The sequence below is a fragment of the Poecile atricapillus genome, chromosome W (assembly GCF_030490865.1).
Source record: "Poecile atricapillus isolate bPoeAtr1 chromosome W, bPoeAtr1.hap1, whole genome shotgun sequence".
In the NCBI taxonomy this organism is placed as follows: Eukaryota; Metazoa; Chordata; class Aves; order Passeriformes; family Paridae; genus Poecile; species Poecile atricapillus.
The window spans coordinates 47,770,896-47,788,624 of NC_081288.1; the positions used below are offsets into that span (position 1 = coordinate 47,770,896).

Below are 17,729 nucleotides of genomic sequence, written 5' to 3' on the forward strand. Positions count from 1 at the left end.
CCTCTATAAGTCTAATTAAATTCTTATAATGTATAAAATTTTAATTCACGTAGAACTTTTCACTTCTATTTCCTGTCCAATGAGGCTGTGTGTAGGGAGCTTAAAGTTCTCAGCCCTGAGGAGTTTTATGTTCCAAAAAAGTTCCCAGTCAACGTTTTTCAAAAAGTATATTCTGCAGAGGTATGTATTGCCAAGTAAAAGCAGCATAGAAGTTTGCTTTCTTTTTGAAAGAAGTTATTAGGTTAAATTAAAGCTCATGGCATGCCTCATGACATTGTGCTCCCTGGCCAAGTATTTCACTGCACTTGTATGACTCTAAATAATTAGGCGTTTGACATCTAGAACATGGATGGTACAGCAGTGCATATAAATGAAAGTGTTCAGTCACTGTGACAGGTAATAATGTATTTTACACTTGTTAAATCGTTGTATGGCTGCCATTTGTTCATGCCAGGATTTCTCTTGCATGGTGTCTGGAGCTGACACTTGTGGTTTGTTTGGGCTGTCCTTTCCCCTCTCTTCAGTTCTCTTTCTTTATGTAACATCACATGGCAATGGGAATGAAAGTGAAATTACTCAAGACTTCAGTGTTAAATAACCAGGGTGGCTTTGCAACATCTGCTAAAGGAGGTAGAGCAATCCTGGCAAGTCCATAGTTTTAAAAAGTGCAGAAGATGTCTCTTTTTTGCAATGCAGAGATTTTCCTAATCATGAGTAAAGTAACAAGTCAGCAGGAATGCCAAATAACAGGCTATTTTTAGGGAGACTCTTTTTATCACTTACTTAAGCATCTATAAGAATCATGATGAATCAGACCTTAAGGCAAACAGTGAGCTAACATTCTGCCAGAACAATTAAATGCCCTAAAATATCCTCATAATCCCAGTTAGCCCAAACCCACTAAAGGCAGGAGGGTTTTTCCCCCAGAAGGATTACTTATTTTGAGACCAGTGCAATAAACTTGAGAAAAGGGCATTAACTATTTTTAAATCTTCACTTCTTGCTGCACGTTATCTTTTTCTGGAGCATCCTGAAATATAGTCAGGAGCAAGTGGGCTCACAGTAGACTTCAGTTGTTTAAATTTCGGTTAAATGAAGATCAAGTCATGTTTTGTACAACCTGTCTCTCATAATTTCAATTGCTTCCTGACTTAAGTGACTGATTAATGCCTTTTTTTTTTTTTTTTCATTTGTCTTGCACAGTAATAAGCTGCTGAGCATTATTTAAGTCTGTATGGCAAGTAATATTTTTGCCAATAGTCAGCTCTTACAGCCCCAGGCCTCGTGACAAGCTGGAAACTGCATAGGAAAAACAATAAATCTGTAGCTGTTCCACAAAAATATTTTTTGCCATTGGGCTTTGTCGTAGTGTTCATTACAGCTTTCCTGTCATAATATTCTTCTGAAAAAAAAAAAAAAAAGGAGTGAAGACTGATACAAAAACATTCATCCCGTGAAAATTTCCTGGTTAATTTGCATCTGATTGAAATGTGGCTGGATCCAGCCTCCTCCCAAGGGAAGGATGTTTCCACCTTCTTACCAAAGCCCACATGGAAGCAATGAAAGCTGATGCTTTGGGTGAACCTGATCAGCAGGAGACTACAAAATAGCTTTTGTCTCAACAATGTGTAAAATGCAGAGAGCAAATTAAATTTGTTTATACAGTGACTGTTTTCTGGAAAGCTTCATGTCTTGTGTGGTAAATTGCAGAGGGAAACTTAGAATTTCCATGCAGTTGTTGACCAGCCCTGAAGGGGGTGGGAATAATGAGAACATTAAATGTGCATAATTTATGATACCCCCCCTAATTGTCGCTGCAAATTGCATTCCAGAAAAGCCATTCAGCAGCTGGGTGTGAGTTTTATCAGAGAATTCAGGTTTGCTGAGCTGGTTCATCTGGGTCTTGTATTTTCAGCACAAACCCTGTCACAGTTTAATGTAGCCTGACCTCTTCTTCCTTCGTAAATGAGACCTGAGATAAAACAGTAGCCGAAGGACACTGGCAGTGCTGGGGGCCTGTGTGTCCCTGGGTCTGAACTCTGCATTTCTCCTGGTCAGGTCCAGCTGTATTTTGCCTGCTTGCCAGAGGAGAAGGTTCCTTATGTTAACAGCCCTGGAGAGAAACATCGGATTAAACAACTTCTCTATCAGCTGCCACCCCATGATAACGAGGTAAATACAGAGTTGAGGATGAACCATCAGGGCTTGGGTCTCCCTGGCAGCTTTTCTGTGGAGAATTACCTGCCTGTGTATTTATTACAAGCCTAAACCATGGCCTGCAGTGGCATCTGAGCCATAAAGCAGCAGAGTGTGTACACTGAGTCCATTGTTCAGCTGTCCACTTGGCTTGTGTGCAGATAAGAGCTGTCTGGAAGGACACTGCCTTTGCTTGTTAGGGAGGCTGGTGTCACTGCAATAAACTTAACACAAGTTGGTTTTATAGTGTTTGCAGCCACCCACCAATTACCAGGAACCTCCAAATTCCTGGAATTGCATTGTGGCGCACAAAAAGGATGCTTTGTGATAGTAAAAGGTTTGCATCTCAGTTATGCAGTGTAATTTGGAGTAGAAGTGGAAATAACAAACAAGCTCTTTGTAAGGAAAGGGGCGGGGGTGTCAGTACTTAGAGTCTTGTGTATACTGCAACACTTAGTCGTGGGCACTTAACCATAAATCTAAAGGACAGTGTTATGGCTGATTTAGGTTCATTCCATTATTTTAGGTTAGCAGCAGATTTTGGGTTAGTGTCTAAAAATCTTTTTCTTGCCTAAACAACTCCTGAGTTTAGCATGGTGGGTTTTTTCCTGTAATGGAAAATAATCTCTCTCCACACTGTTTTTGTGTTATGCCATATTACCTAAATATTAAGATGGTCGAGAAGGCAAGCAGGAAAAGTCTAATGATGATTGGCAGCATGCCTGATGAATTCCTTGCATATATGCACTTACTTACTCATCTGTTACATTAAAAGCTCAGTCTCTAATGTAAGTTCTCCTGCTTTTTCACTGGAAGGTGAGATACTGCCAGTCGTTAAGTGAAGAGGAAAAGAAGGAGCTGCAGATGTTCAGTTCCCAGCGCAAAAAGGAGGCACTGGGACGAGGCACTATTAAACTGCTCTCCAGAGCAGTGATGCACGCCGTTTGTGAGCAGGTAACACACTGGTGCCATAGGCCAGCTACAGGGCTAAATAATGTAAAACTACAGTACTCAGTATTAAAATTTAAACTTACCTCTATGTCTGAAAACAACAACAAAAAAAAGATTATTTTTGAAACTGCATGGAAGAAGGTAGTGCTTGCTTAAGCAAAATGTTACCTTTGATACTACTGAGAATGAACTAAGTCTTTGATATATTTTCCTACTCAAAAAAATCCCTAATGCTGACTCATACTAAAGCAATGACAAATAAAAAGCAGACATACACTTTAAAATGCCATTTAGTATAAAATAAACTTATATTCACAGAAGATTCATTGAGATGCAGTTCATCTAGACTAAAACTGATAATGTTTTTTCCTCTTCAGAATTTTGGAACAAAATCTCATATTTGGTTTGGTGTTTTAACTTGTTTAAATGCAAAAAGCTAGTAGTTTTGGATGGGAAGTGTGTTCACATTCTGGGTTTGTTCCTAGTGTGGTACAAAAGTAAACGGCGGTGAAGTTGCAGTTTTTGCCTCAAGAGCTGGTCCTGGTGTGTGCTGGCATCCCTCCTGTTTTGTGTGCTTTACATGCAATGAGCTTCTTGTTGACCTTATCTACTTCTACCAAGATGGAAAAATTCACTGTGGCAGGCACCACGCTGAACTTCTCAAGCCTCGATGTTCAGCCTGCGATGAGGTAAATAATTCACATTTTGCAGCCAAGCTACACTCCTGTTGTTCGGTTGACAAACTGCATCGCTTTGGAAATTCCTCACTTCAGATGCAGTCACTTAAGTCACAAGTCTGCTGCGTAGATGTGTTTGAAAGCTGAGGAATCTTTAATTTCTTGTCAAAATGGTAATGTTACAAGCAATAAGATGGTATTTAGAAAGCAAACACCTGTTTGTGTTTAGAATTGAACATTGTAAAATATTACAAAATATGATCCTTTTATAGAAGCTTCTTTGATGGTTGAGTTCCTAGGTTCCTTTCTTTTTTTTTTTTTTCTTTAGACTGTACTGTTTTTCTTTATTTTTGTGGGAGATTGTTGTTTCTATCCTTGTATTCAAAAGGGAGCAAAATAAAAATAAACTTTGTGTGTGAACTGCAGAGTTAGGATGCTCTAATTCCCAATGTGAGATTTTTGCCACTTAATTAAAAGTATCCTTTTTATCTTTGAAAAGATAATTTTTGCTGATGAGTGTACAGAGGCTGAAGGTCGCCACTGGCACATGAAACACTTCTGCTGCCTCGAGTGTGAAACAATCCTGGGTGGACAGAGGTACATCATGAAGGATGGGCGGCCATTCTGCTGTAACTGCTTTGAATCTCTCTATGCAGAATACTGTGAGACCTGTGGGGAACACATTGGTAAGTGTGTCCTTTTTAAGCATTAAACTTAAAATTTAGGGGAAAGCCAATTTATGAAATGATTTCACATTCCAGAAGTATGAATTCTGCGAGTAATTTTTTAGAGAGACCCAGAGCACTGCTTTTTCTCTCTTTCCAGGTGTTGACCATGCTCAGATGACCTATGATGGACAGCACTGGCATGCCACAGAAACTTGCTTTTCTTGTGCTCAGTGCAAGACCTCTTTGCTTGGCTGTCCTTTCCTTCCAAAGCAAGGGCAGATTTACTGTTCAAAAACCTGCAGCCTGGGAGAGGATGTTCATGCCTCCGACTCTTCTGATTCTGCGTTCCAGTCTGCTCGATCCAGAGATTCCAGGAGGAGTGTCCGCATGGGAAAAAGCAGCCGGTCAGCCGACCAGTGTCGCCAGTCTCTCCTCCTGTCACCAGCCCTCAATTACAAATTTCCTGGCCTTTCAGACAACGCTGATGATACTCTTTCTCGTAAGCTGGATGATTTAAGCCTTTCAAGGGAAGAGGCAGGCTTTGTTAATGAAGATTTCTGGAAAGGAAGAGTAGAGCAAGAAATGCCTGAAGACCCTGAAGAATGGGCTGAACATGAAGACTACATGACTCAGCTTCTTCTGAAGTTTGGTGATAAAACCCTCTTCCAGCAACCCACTGAAGCAGACATTAGATCAAGTGAACACTGGATTTCTGATAGCATGGTCAAGAGCAAGTTTGACTTGGAAAAAAATAATCCAAGCCTAGCAAGTAAGAAGTATCAGTCAGACATGTACTGGGCCCAGTCACAAGATGGTTTGGGAGACTCTGCATATGGCAGCCACCCAGGCCCTGCCAGCAGCAGGAAAATCCAGGAGCTCGACATGGAACATGGGGCCTCAGGATACAAACACGACCAAACAGCATGGTATGGAGGTTCACTCGAATGTTTGTCTGACCTGAAACAGCAAGAACAAAGTGTTCGAGACTCAATGGATTCCTTGGCTCTGTCTAACATAACAGGTAATGGGGAAATAAATGAATGGTTTTGATGGAGAGGTCAACAAAAGCATGTGTGTTGGAGTATTTTGAATAAAAATTTTTCATTTCAGTGATTTTTAAAAAGCTTTCATATCAAGTGATGCATGTAAAGTAGACAGCAGCTTTTACCAAGCACATAATCTTTCACAGGATATGTTTTCGCTACTTAAATCCTGTTAGATTCTTCTCCTTTCCTTTTGAATTCTCTTTTTTTCAGCTTTAAGCAAAAAAAAAAACAAAACAAAAAACATTGATGTTAAACAGAATAAGAACAGTCTTCAAATACACATTTATTATGTACAAACAACCACTTTTATGTACAAACCACTGCAAATTACTGTTTTTCCATACCTTATGTATAATAATTTTATATATTAGGATGATATTAAAGATAATCTACAAAACACTTCAGATAACTTCCTGATTTGCTTGTAAAAATATATAGAAAATCTGAAAGCATGGTAAACTTCTTAGCCTCAGGCAGCTAGATTTATGAGATTATTTTTCCCCACTGACTAAAGGGAAACTGATAATCCACTTTTGTGAACCTCCTTGTCAAAGGTGATTGAAGTTACCCAAAGGGATAAAGTGTGTGCTAGCCTTCCTTTCCTATTTCTGTACAAAAAGCCCAAACCTGGCAGTTAAGACCCATTTTCCCTTTCCCTTTCCTTTCCCCCAAATTACTGCAGCACCTTGTCTAGCTGAGGCCCAACCATAGGCTGGCTGCATTTGCCAAGCAGCAATGAAGGAACTGAGGAGGGGAGCTTGGTTCGGGGGCACAGGAGGAGGAGGAGGCCCTGGAGGTGTTTCACCTGGGACCATCACAGGGCACCTGATGCTGTCATTGTGGGAATAAAGGGTCAGTGGACACAAAGGTAGAGGACAGCAGGCAAGCTTCCTTTTGATGATTTTCTGAGAGTAAGGATCCTACTTTGCAAGGCAGTAAGCTTGGCTTCCCTGTTTCAACAGCTGGAATATGAATTTGACAGTACTAGAAATGTGAAATATTTTAGCCTCAAGAATGGCAAGCATAGACTGCAGAATAATTTTAAGTAATCCTTTTTTCTTAAAAGGCATACCTGTATGTATGCTTCAAAATTTTCAGCCCATTGAACTTCTGCTTATAATAGCTAATTCTTTGGTCATCAGAGCTAATACTTAGATGTTTTAAGTCAAAACAAAGCTTATTCTACTATGAAGGGAGTTTTTTTAGTAATAGTTCAAACAAACACTTGGTGACAAGAAATATTTCCTATTTTGTTATACTTGTCTCTTTGGTACTCCTCTCATTTTCTTTTTCCTCCTTTCTCCATTCCCACCATAGGGGCTTCAATGGATGGAGAAGGCAAGCCACGGCCATCTCTCTACTCTCTGCAAACTTTCCAAGAACTGGAGGTGGAGGACTGTGAGAAGATGAGCAACATGGGAACACTGAATTCTTCAATGCTCCATCGGAGTACTGAGTCCTTGAAGAGTCTGAGCTCAGAGTTGTGTCAGGAAAAAGTGTTGCCAGAGGAAAAGCCAGTGCATGTGCCTGTACTGAGACGATCTAAATCCCAGTCTAGACCACAACAAGTGAAGTTTTCAGATGATGTTATTGACAATGGAAGTTATGAGAATCTTGAAATCCGTCAGCCTCCAATGAGTGAAAGGACTCGTAGGCGTGTTTACCATTTTGAAGAGCGTGGAAATCGGCCTTCCCACCATCGCAGAAGAAGTAGGAAGTCTCGTTCAGATAATGCACTTAATTTGGCCACAGAGAGAAGATGCTCTCCAAGAGAGAGATTTCGTTATTACTCCCCTCAGGATCATGAAAAATTTATTCAGAATAGAAGCTCACGTGAGCTTCGGGCCTATATTCAAAATGCGGAGCTGTACGGACAATATGCCCATAGCAGGTCTGACTATGCACTGCGGAATCAGGTGGTTGATAAGTTTTTTGGATTGTATGGTGAGGAAGATGACTCCTGGTGTTCAACTTCATCCTCATCATCAGATTCTGAAGAGGAAGGATATTTTCTAGGACAGCCAATTCCACAGCCACGGTCATTGAGATATCCGTACTATACAGATGATCTTTCTGGTCCAACTACTGCGTTATCTAGTTCTCAGTTTGGACAAAGGACAACCAAATCAAAGAAGAAGAGGGGACACAAAGGAAAGAATTGTATTATATCGTAATTAATTACTAATATTTCTTAATTGGGAGGACCAGTCAATTCTGTAGCTACAGTCTGAACCACATCTTTTTTTATTAATAATTGTACTTAGGCAAGTTGCTAAAGTTCATAATGCTTTGCCACTGTAATGATAACTGTGATAACCATGTAAATGATAACTGTGCCAGAGTTTACATTGTAAAAGTAACATTCAGAAATGTCACCACGCCAAATGATCTGCTTAGATACTGCTAGGTTTACACACTGTGTTTCAGCTGTCAAAATACTGTTACTGTCGTTCTTAATACAGACTTTTTGTTGACATTTTATTTTACGCTCACTATTCACCTACGTTGAATTATCTGAGAGGATTCAACAAAGATGAATAAATAAAAATGTCAGTCCTGTGCTGTAGCTATAGACACACAGGGTGATCTTTGATTTCTTCCTCTTGCTGCCAGGAAGGCTCTATACCGTGCCCTTTCTTCATGGATAAAGCTTACTCTTCCCTCATTCAAGTTTCCATACAAAAACTGGATTCTTTTTATTTGGGAAAATGCTCCTTAAGAAAGCAAAAATCATAATGTGGGAGCCAAAATGTTTGGAGCTGTGATGTATCCCAAAGCAGCAGTGTATGTTCTGTACATTTAATTTTCATGGTTTTTCCTCTACAATTTTTTGAGAAAGTCTGAGATGGTTGGTTTTGGTTTGGGGTTTTCTTCATGCCTGTTCAAAGGAAGATATTAATTCAGCTTCTGGAATTGGACTTAGCTGCCAAGGAGTGGTGATGATTTTTCTGCCATGTCCCCCACCCCTCAGCAGTGAGAGAGGTACAACTGCTGGAGTCCTTTGCTCAGGCATGTAACCCCATTTAAGTCAATGGATCTACTTATGTAACAAATATTTTCATATGGGCTTAAAGGATTAGGCTCCAGAATTGTGTCTTTTCACATGCATTATCCAGGTTTTAAAATGTATTAGCTGCAATTCTAAGTAAAAAAAACATTGATATTTATAATGTAGTATTTCATAGGCTTAAATGTATTCATAATTTAACAGTGCAAATACTAATGTACATATTGTACAGTTAAAATTTTAAAATCTGAATATTTTTATATCCCTGGATTTGAAGAAGTTTGTTACAATATCAGACTAGATTTGTTAGGGGTTTAACAGCAGTGTTATGGTTGAAATATTGCTTGTACTTTAGTCAGGGGGTTTAAGTTGAAAAATGTTCAGTGCAAAACAGCTTAATTTTGTCTACTAGGTATTAAAAGCTCTGTATGCATGGTGGGGCTATGTAAATACTCTCTATGGCCCTCTTAATCTTGCAAGTATTATTTATGGGTCAAGCAAAATGTAAACTATATAAATGTAAAAACCACACAAGCTTGGAATATATCATTACAACCAGTATGCAACTTCTGTGGATGTGGATTTTTTTATTATTGTTCCCCCTTCTTCCTCAAAAATAATTTCTGAACTTTGCTTACCTAAAGGAAGAGAGATACTGAGTGGTTCTAGAAGGCAAGCTGGCAAAAACTATAACGTAGGAGGTAATCACAGTAGTTGCCCTGAACTCAGATATGGAGCAGGAGCTATTTTAAGTTCTAATAAACTTCTTCCACTGTTTTAAATAAAGAGTGGGAATTTGTTAACAGTGCATATCTACCAATGAAGATAGTAGATGCTAAAGCCATTGGCTTTCTGATCACCTGAAGAAAGGAAACTAATGAAATAATAGATGCTTCTTACCAAAAAAAACCTGTCAATTGGAACTAAGCTTGCCCTTCTTGAGGATAGAGAAGTATGGAAACAAAGTAAGGGACAGAATGAAGAGAAGCACTGGTTTACACCAAAGAAAATTAGGCTACAGCTAAGGGTAATCAGACTAGCAGTTACTTGCTTGTATTTTTCAGGGTAAAATGAGCAGCAGATCCTTTCCTCCCAGAGATGGTGCTCACCACGCAAGTCACTTTCCTAGTGGCTTTCCTAAGCTTTGTGGAGGTGACAGCTGATCACAGCCATGCCTGGTCCCTTGCATGGGCACCAAGGGGTGCTTTGTGGGGTGCTTCCACCTGGCTACTGAGGGGCTCAGGCAGCTTTCCTAGCAGCTATGTGCCTGCTGGGCTCAGGTAGGTTACAGCCACCACACTGGCACGACTTACGACGCTGAAGATGCTGACGTGTTCATAACCTTCTCCAGGATGCTCCAACAATGATTAGGGCCTTCCATTCTCACCTGTGTTTCTAAAAATGGGAAACCAGGACCCTCAGAAACAAAATGCTGTGGTGCCACTACCAGTGTTGGACCAAGTAACTGTCTCATGGAGAAATGTCTCCACAAGTAGTTCTTCTGATGCCACACCATCTCCTGAGATGCAGCAGATGTCCTCTCCCAAACTGCATTACCTTACGGAATATTAGAGTTCTCCTAGATTGTTAACTGCTTCTTAATACTTTCCTTTTTAAAACTTCATTTTTTCAACTTGACATACACAATATCTTACTATTTTTGACAACTTCTTATGAGAAATACTTCTAATTGATTCCTCCACCTTGAAGAGAATGGTATCGGACTGTGGTGGTTTGGGTTCACCAATCGGAGTTTCCTGGCCAATGCACCAATTTATGTAGTGCGTCTGATGTTGGCCAAATGCCAGTGCACCCACTAGAGTATATTTACTCATTTTTCTGCTGTGAGATATGAATTAGGAGGAGTGCAAAACAGGCTAAAACTTTAAAGGGTATAAAGAAAACTTTAACTTTTAAGGAAGGAAGGAATTAAAAGGAAAAGGAAAAAAAAATAATAGGAATAAATAAATAAATAATCAGAATAAACTTTCAGAACAATTCTCCTCTCCCCCCACCTTTTCTTTCCCACTGATAACGTAAAGAGACAAAACCTGGTACTTTCAGTCAGTTTACCACCTCTAAAATAGTCTTTCTTTAGTTCTCTTAGGGAGAGGAGTCTCTCTTGCCATACCATGGAGACTTCTCCACAAGAAACAGTTCTCTCATGGCTTTTAAATTCCACGAGTAGCCTAGAAATCTGCAATTGTGAAGTCCTTCCCATCTTTTGCAGCCTTCTTACAGCTGCGTTCATGGGTCATGTCAACTTATTGGGGTGCTACTTTAAGGATAAGATGTTCTAGCATAAAAACCAAACTTCTTTTCATCCACCCATGGTTTTCTTCTATTCCTGGGGTGAAGTTTCTCATCTCTCTCTGTTCAAGCTTCTCATTGGATTACAGCTACTACAACATCTGCTTATTTCAACACTGGTGCTTCTGCTCAGGACTGTGGTTAGACTGCTACAACCCCCTAATGCATTTCATGAATTACAGGGAAAAAACAAAGTCTGATACACCAAAATGTATCTTCAACCATAGCCTTACAAAAGAATTTCAGCCCAAAACTAAGGTGTCTCTTCACTCCCCTCCCATCTAGAATTTGGCTCCTTCTTCACTGACCTCAGTGTCCCATGTTGTTTTCTCTATGTCTTCATCCTTTCCTCCTCCTGATTCAGGAGAGAATTGTTGTTCTTAGATTCATTTGTTCTCAAGCTTTATGAATTGAAACAGTTTCTGTAGAGTTCTGCAGCGCTGAAAAGTTGATCTCATCCAGGCTCTGCAATCGAGGAATTGCTGTCTTTTGCTGCCGGCACCGTGTGAGTCGCGCTGGCTGCTGGAGCCATCCCTGCACCTTTCCTTCATGTGGGGCACCAGAAACAAGAAAAGCTGCTGCTGCTGCTTTTGTCCTGCCCACTGCATGGCTGGCTGAAAGCAGCTAAGCAAACAAAGTTCATCATGAACTTTCATCAAGATAGCTGCAGCTGCATGGCACTGCCCCGGTGTGCAATGGCAATTTCAGCCGCGCAGTCCTGGCCACGCGGCCACTCCCACCCTTACCATATGCCAACCATAGGGCACTCCAGGCTGTATGGTTGCTCTCAGCACTGGCTCCCAGTGGCAGCACCAGAAAAAGGACCAGGGGGGCTGGGGGCAGGAGCTCTGCCACCCCTGGGAAGGGGCCCAGCCCCACCAGGAAGGGGCCCCAGCTGCCCCACTGGGACAGGGTCCATCAGGCTCTCCAGTGAGGGGCTCGGCAGCCTGCTCTTCACCCCTCAGAGGGCAGAAATCTCAGCCCAGCTGTCGGAGCAGGACAGGGACGTAGTGTCTGTGACCAGCACAAGACTCAGATACAGTCACAAAAGCTCTAAAGCGTGGCTGGTGTTATTGGAGGTAGCACCTATACTCCTAGTGAAGCACATACTCTGGTAGGCACCTAAGCATGACACAGCTGCTTACTCACTGCCCCTCAGTGGGCTGGGGGAGACAAAAGTAAGAAAAATAAGGAAACTCATGGGCTGAGTTAAAGACTATTTAATAGATAAAAACAAACAAGCAAAAAATTCCAAACAGAGAACCCTGAAGTGATACCAAAAAACCCACTAGCTCAGCACTATCCAACTAATACCCAGCCTGTCCTTGAACAGCAGCAGCCCTGGCAAACTCCTTGCCCCCATCCCTCGTTTATATGCCAAGCATGATGTCCCATCACTGGGAGTCAGCTGTCCTGGCTGTGTTCCCTCCCAACAGCTCATGCACTCCCAGCCTCCTCACTGGTGGAGGGGCAGAAAAGGCCTTGACTCTGGCTAAGCTCTGCTCAGCAATAGCTAAAACATCCCATTGTTATTACCATGTTTCCAGGAAAAACTTGAAGTGTACCAGCCACTATTCATGACAGTGAAAAATGAAGGCAAAACTTTACCCTTGTCAAAATTGAAAATCTTGCAGACAAGGTGACAAGGATTTGGTCTTTCTCTGATACCTGGCATTACCTCCTTTCATATCAATAGTGGTTGTGTTGCTGATTTCCATCTTTACTGCTTACATTGTCACTCAAAGCTGCCAACTCACCCCAGTGAGGTTACAGAGGTAACCACTTCAGTCTCGGCAGACACTCTGAATTTCCATACTCCTTCAATTTCCACCTTCTTTTTAATTTTTTAAGGGTATCTGCAACATTAACAAGTGCTAGGAATAATTTCTGTTTACAGAAGCTCTGAAGGTGACAAATTAAATTCCTCTGTCACAGTATGTTTCTTTCCCCCAGTGTTCTTCCTACATCTTTTCAGAGCCCCATTAAGGCTGACCACTAGACCAGGGACGATTTTTTTTTTACATGACATGAAACTAATCCAAAATACACACTTGTAAAGCAAGCAAGACTAAAAGTCATGTTTCTTCCTTAAGTTAAGGGACTGCCATAGTATATTTTACTTACATCAACTGAAGTGTATACATCACAAAAGGTTAAATGCAAACATTCAACACAATCCCAAGTATTAGATGGAAAATCAGTTACCTATCACTTAGAAATGTGAATTAAACCTTTCACAGAAATAGCACTTTAAAAAACTCAAAAAACTCCCTAGTTCACAGGTAAAATTTAATCAATTGAAAAAAAAAAAAATTAAGCAAATGATTAGGCACAGTGAATGGGTTACCTCAGGCTGGCAGCTTGTCACCAGTGGAACTCTACAAGGCTCAATTTTAAAGCCAGTGCTCTTTAATGGAGATAGATAAGTCAAATATACACTGAGTGCATTTGCTGGTGATACTAAATTGAGAAGAGCTGCAGACTCCCTCAAGAGTAGAGAAGTCCTGCAGAGAGAACTGAACAGACTAACAAGCTGGGGGGCAATGACCAACTGCATGAAGTTTAACAAGGGCAAATGCCAGATTCTCCACCTGGGACAGGATAGTCCTGATTATTCTTAAAACTTGGGGAATGAGGAGTTGGATAGCAGCCTTGCACAAAGAGATTTGAGGGTCCCAGCTGATGGCAAATTATACACAAATCAGCAGTGCCCTGGCAGCCAGGAGGGCCAACCCTGTCCTGGGGGGCATCAGGCACAGCATGGCTAGTTGGGCAAGGGAGAGGATTGTCCTGCTCTGCTCTGAGCTGGGGCAGCCTCTCCTTGAGTGCTGGGAGAAGCTTTGGGAGCAACAATGTAAGGACAGAAATCTATTTGTGTGCCCAGAGTAGGGTGATCAGGGTGATAAAAGGAGGAGCCTGGATGAGTCTGAAGGGTGACTCCACTGCATGCTACAGGTTCCTCAAGGTGGGCAGCAGAGGGGCAGGCAAAATGAATTCTCTCTGGTGAGCAGTGACAGGATTCCAGGAAATGGAACAAGGCTGCATCAGGGGAAGTTCATACTTTCTGGACAATGCTCCTAGTGGTTCACTGAGGAGGAGGGAGTTGGACTCAACCAACACTACAGGTCCCTCCCAACTTGAGATATTCTATGATTCTGTGACTGTGAATTTAGGTCTTACTTTATGGAAAAGCACTTGAAAACTTGGATATTTTTATAATGGTAAACTTAACCAGGCTTCTAACAAAGGAAACTCCTAACAAAGTGTACAGTAACAATGGAGATTTTTAATAAAAAATATATTACACACGATTTTATTAATTTTTCCATTAGCATTTCTAACCCAAAGTAGAAACTCATATGTAACATCCTGAAGGCTCTCTGTCCTGTAAGCAAGTAGTGAAGTGCTGTAGTTATGCTTCTGCATCAGAGAACACTTCTACTGATCTCAGTAAAACCAGGTAGTTGCCAGAAGGGGCAGGTCAGGTCTCGCTACTACATCACAACAGTTTGCCTCTTTTCCCCTTTCTCCCTCCCCAGATTAGCATCCTGTAGGATCTATGAGCTGATTCCCACTCACTGTGCAGCCCACACAATTCCAGGTGCTAACAAGGGTAGTTGCAGGTCATCTCCTTGGAGCATTGTGAACTCTTAAGAAAAGCCAACTGCAAAACTTCCCCTTACTGACATGAGAACTAACCAGGTATCTCAGGAATCTGATGCAACACATATTTAATATACCATATCAAGATTTGCATGTGTAATACACTGTGATACATACAGTACCTTGTACATGCAAAATCATTGCCACTTTGTGTTTCTGCACACCATTCTGATGAAATCTGGAAATACTGAGTTTGGTTATTAGTCCTTTTACAGAGTTTCATATGTTCTAAATGTGCATGTATACAAAACAATCATTACATCTTTGCGACTGTAACTCAGATTATCTCTTTCCTAAAACGTTCATAAAAATCCAGTATCTTAATAAATTTATTTGTTATTTATTATATAAATTTATTTTGGGTTTCCTCAACCATTGTTCCCAAAACTGCAAGTTGTTCTATCAGGTCAAAAGTGGTGCCAGACACTAACCAGAATCACCTAGGTTTGAAATGAGTGAATTTGAGGACTTAGGGATGAACTTTGTATTACACCTAATCCAAAGCAACCTGGGTTTACTGGAGAGGTGGTCCTGCTCATTTTCCTTGCCCATCCTCAACACCCCAATTCCTGCTCCTTTTTGAAGCTGGAAATAAAGATTACTCACAGCATCCTTATTGTTAAAACTGAAGATGAAAAGGCTTGAGAAGTTTTAAGTGGGGAGAGCGACAGAGTAGGAAAAGTGACCTTTCCCTGCTCAGTGGCTGCTACAGCTACATTCTGTACAGTGTATTCAAAATAGAGCAAACAGTAACAAAAAATGGAATCCATCCTACATAATACTGCTTACTAGAAATGAGTCATGATATGGAAAACACCAAAATTTAACAGGCATTCGTAGAACCTGCAATTAGAACATGAATACAGCACTTCTTACATCAAGAAGTTAATTGCTCTGGCAATTAGGGACTAGAGATAACCCATAGTGTAATTTTGTGGAATGTATCTGAATTTTTAAATTAAACCAGAATAAATAATTTAAATCGTAATTGTGACCAATTTTGCAAGTTTTCCCTTCTTATAGTATGTATGTGAACAAGATACATTTGTGCATAACTTGAGGAATGAGAGCAGCTTCATGTATTTTAATTGAAAACATAGTGTTTCAAGTTACACTTATAAGCATCAAAACATAAGTGTACAGAAAACAGATCATTTTTTTCAAGGTAACTGTGTAAGGTTTCAAAAACAGTTTGTTGCTTTACAGCATTTTTGAAAAGAACATCCTTTCAACAAGAACAGGTAAGATGATTACAATTGTGGAGACACGGGAACAGACACCTGAGCTGTTACAAAGGAGCGCAGGCCTTGGGTTCAAACCTCAAACAAGAGCTCCCCTTTCCCCACAAAAAGCAGATTTATGTACTGTGGCAGACACAATGCAGAGGATAAAAGCAAATTTTTGTCCTTAGTATGAGCCCTCTTTGAAGGACTCTGATACATCTTGGTTGGCAGCATCATACTGAGCAATGAAATGTTTGAGTTCTTCAACGCATCGCTCACCTATTTCATGCAAATTCTGCCTCAGGGCAAACTGAATGGACTTCTCTAATGACGGATCTTTATCAATTAGCATCTTCACTACCATGCCAAAGGTTTCACAGTCTTGTCTGTAGACCTAGAAACAACACATTTTAGAAAATTATTAAATGCAAAACTCTTTACATTAGCACAACAGCCCTTACTGAGTTAGATCCAAATGTAACAAAGGATATTGGATTTAACATGAGTTTCAGCTGTAAAACCTACTGGCCATTTCCTCTCTTCTAACCTGTGCTAATAAAAATTAAACTAGCTCAGCACTATCTGGATACCAAAAATAACTTTTATGGGATGAAATACCATAATAGAAAAATGAAGTTCCCCTTGCAGCAATATTTAATAAGTAACAGTAGAGCAAAGAACAAATGCTAAACCAGATTTTCTTCTCATTTCAATATATTTAAAATTAAACTGTGAAATGTCTAGCAATCTCAATCTTCATACACAGCACCAATAATTTAGTTTGTAATCTTTCCTAATGCTTTAAATGCCAGTTGTGTTTAAATAATTTCACGAAATTTTGTTTGTTTGTTGGATATCTGTTTCTTGTAGAAGTCCTTGACGAAGATGACTATAATTAGTTCGGATGCATTCATGATTCAATCACCAATGAGTCAATCACAAAGATTAAAGATGCCAGATGCAGCTCATTTTCAAAACTCTTAGGCCAATTCCCATTTAGAAAATACATTAGATTTTTGACCAAAGGTAAGTAAGTTTTCTATCTTCATACATCTTTTTTTGAGGAAAAAAAGCTAAAATGTTGATATTTTTCCAAGTATAATTATCTTTTGGTATTGTCTGCTTGTCTTTGAACTTGTGTTTCATAGAGCTGTGCAACCTTTTCCTTTCACATTTATCTGTATTATGGACAGAAATGATACAACTGTATGCAAGCAATTCCCCTTTACTAAAAATGAAAGAAAAAACGAAGCAAAACACACCCATCCCTCCCCCAATGAAAATCCACCCTAAGAACCCATTCATAAGAACCAGTCTGAGGTCAGCTCAAGCATCTTCATGTCAGAAAAACAGCAAAAAACCTTCTGTACAAAAAACCATTCTGTACAAAACTAAACTATTTTTAGAAATACAATGATTATAATGATACCTGTAATGAAGACAATTCTCAAATGCTTAATACCATAGTCTAGGAAAACAGTTTAAGATCAGACACACTTTTCAAACACTGGTTGGCAAATAAGAGAACCTTCTGGAAGGAAATAATCTTCAGTGAGAGAGTAACAAGTCAAAAAGAAGAGTGTAGCCCAAACCAAACTTGAGCTCAACATTTTTAAGTGTGGAAATGCACATGGCATTTTTTCAGAGAGGTTTGTTTCCCACTTTGTAGTTCTTTGGTAGTAAAATAACAGCACAAAACCCCAACTCTCAGAGCTCATGCTCCACAGTAAGTAAAACACGGTACTTGGTAAAAGAACTTCAAACAGAGAAAATCTGCATTGCTTTTTTCTCTCTTCCCAAAGAAAAGGCTCAGAAAGAGCTTCATGGGGAGGTACCAAGGCTACACCTGAAGGAAATGCTCTACTTTTCATGGGTCTGCAAACTAATGGCAAACAGTGCTACCTGCTACTTCTCCCACTATACCACAAAGAACTAACCCAGATGAAATTCTCTGACTCTTAACATATAAATACTAGCTTGATCTAAGC

The 17,729-nt window shown here is 40.2% G+C and overlaps 2 protein-coding genes across 11 annotated transcripts in view; one reads left to right on the forward strand and one right to left on the reverse strand.

The window, feature by feature from the left end:
* The window catches only part of LOC131592190 (prickle-like protein 1), a 66,936-nt gene extending 59,104 nt beyond the window's left edge, over positions 1 to 7,832 (forward strand). For all 3 annotated transcript variants that reach the window (XM_058863527.1, XM_058863528.1, XM_058863529.1), the window contains exons 3-8: positions 2,059 to 2,172; positions 3,013 to 3,150; positions 3,633 to 3,836; positions 4,324 to 4,510; positions 4,650 to 5,513; positions 6,856 to 7,832. In XM_058863527.1, the coding sequence (XP_058719510.1) occupies positions 2,059 to 2,172; positions 3,013 to 3,150; positions 3,633 to 3,836; positions 4,324 to 4,510; positions 4,650 to 5,513; positions 6,856 to 7,712 (2,364 nt within the window). In that variant the 3' untranslated portion in view covers positions 7,713 to 7,832. The remainder of the gene's footprint in view (positions 1 to 2,058; positions 2,173 to 3,012; positions 3,151 to 3,632; positions 3,837 to 4,323; positions 4,511 to 4,649; positions 5,514 to 6,855) is intronic.
* A 1,978-nt stretch (positions 7,833 to 9,810) lies between these two features.
* Positions 9,811 to 17,729, reverse strand: part of LOC131592206 (periphilin-1-like) — a 65,135-nt gene continuing 57,216 nt past the window's right edge. For 4 of the 8 annotated variants that reach the window (XM_058863573.1, XM_058863570.1, XM_058863572.1 and 1 more), the window contains exon 10: positions 12,719 to 16,135. In XM_058863573.1, the coding sequence (XP_058719556.1) occupies positions 15,926 to 16,135 (210 nt within the window). In that variant the 3' untranslated portion in view covers positions 12,719 to 15,925. The other 4 variants (XR_009280535.1, XM_058863569.1, XM_058863571.1 and 1 more) reach the window with 4 other exon arrangements.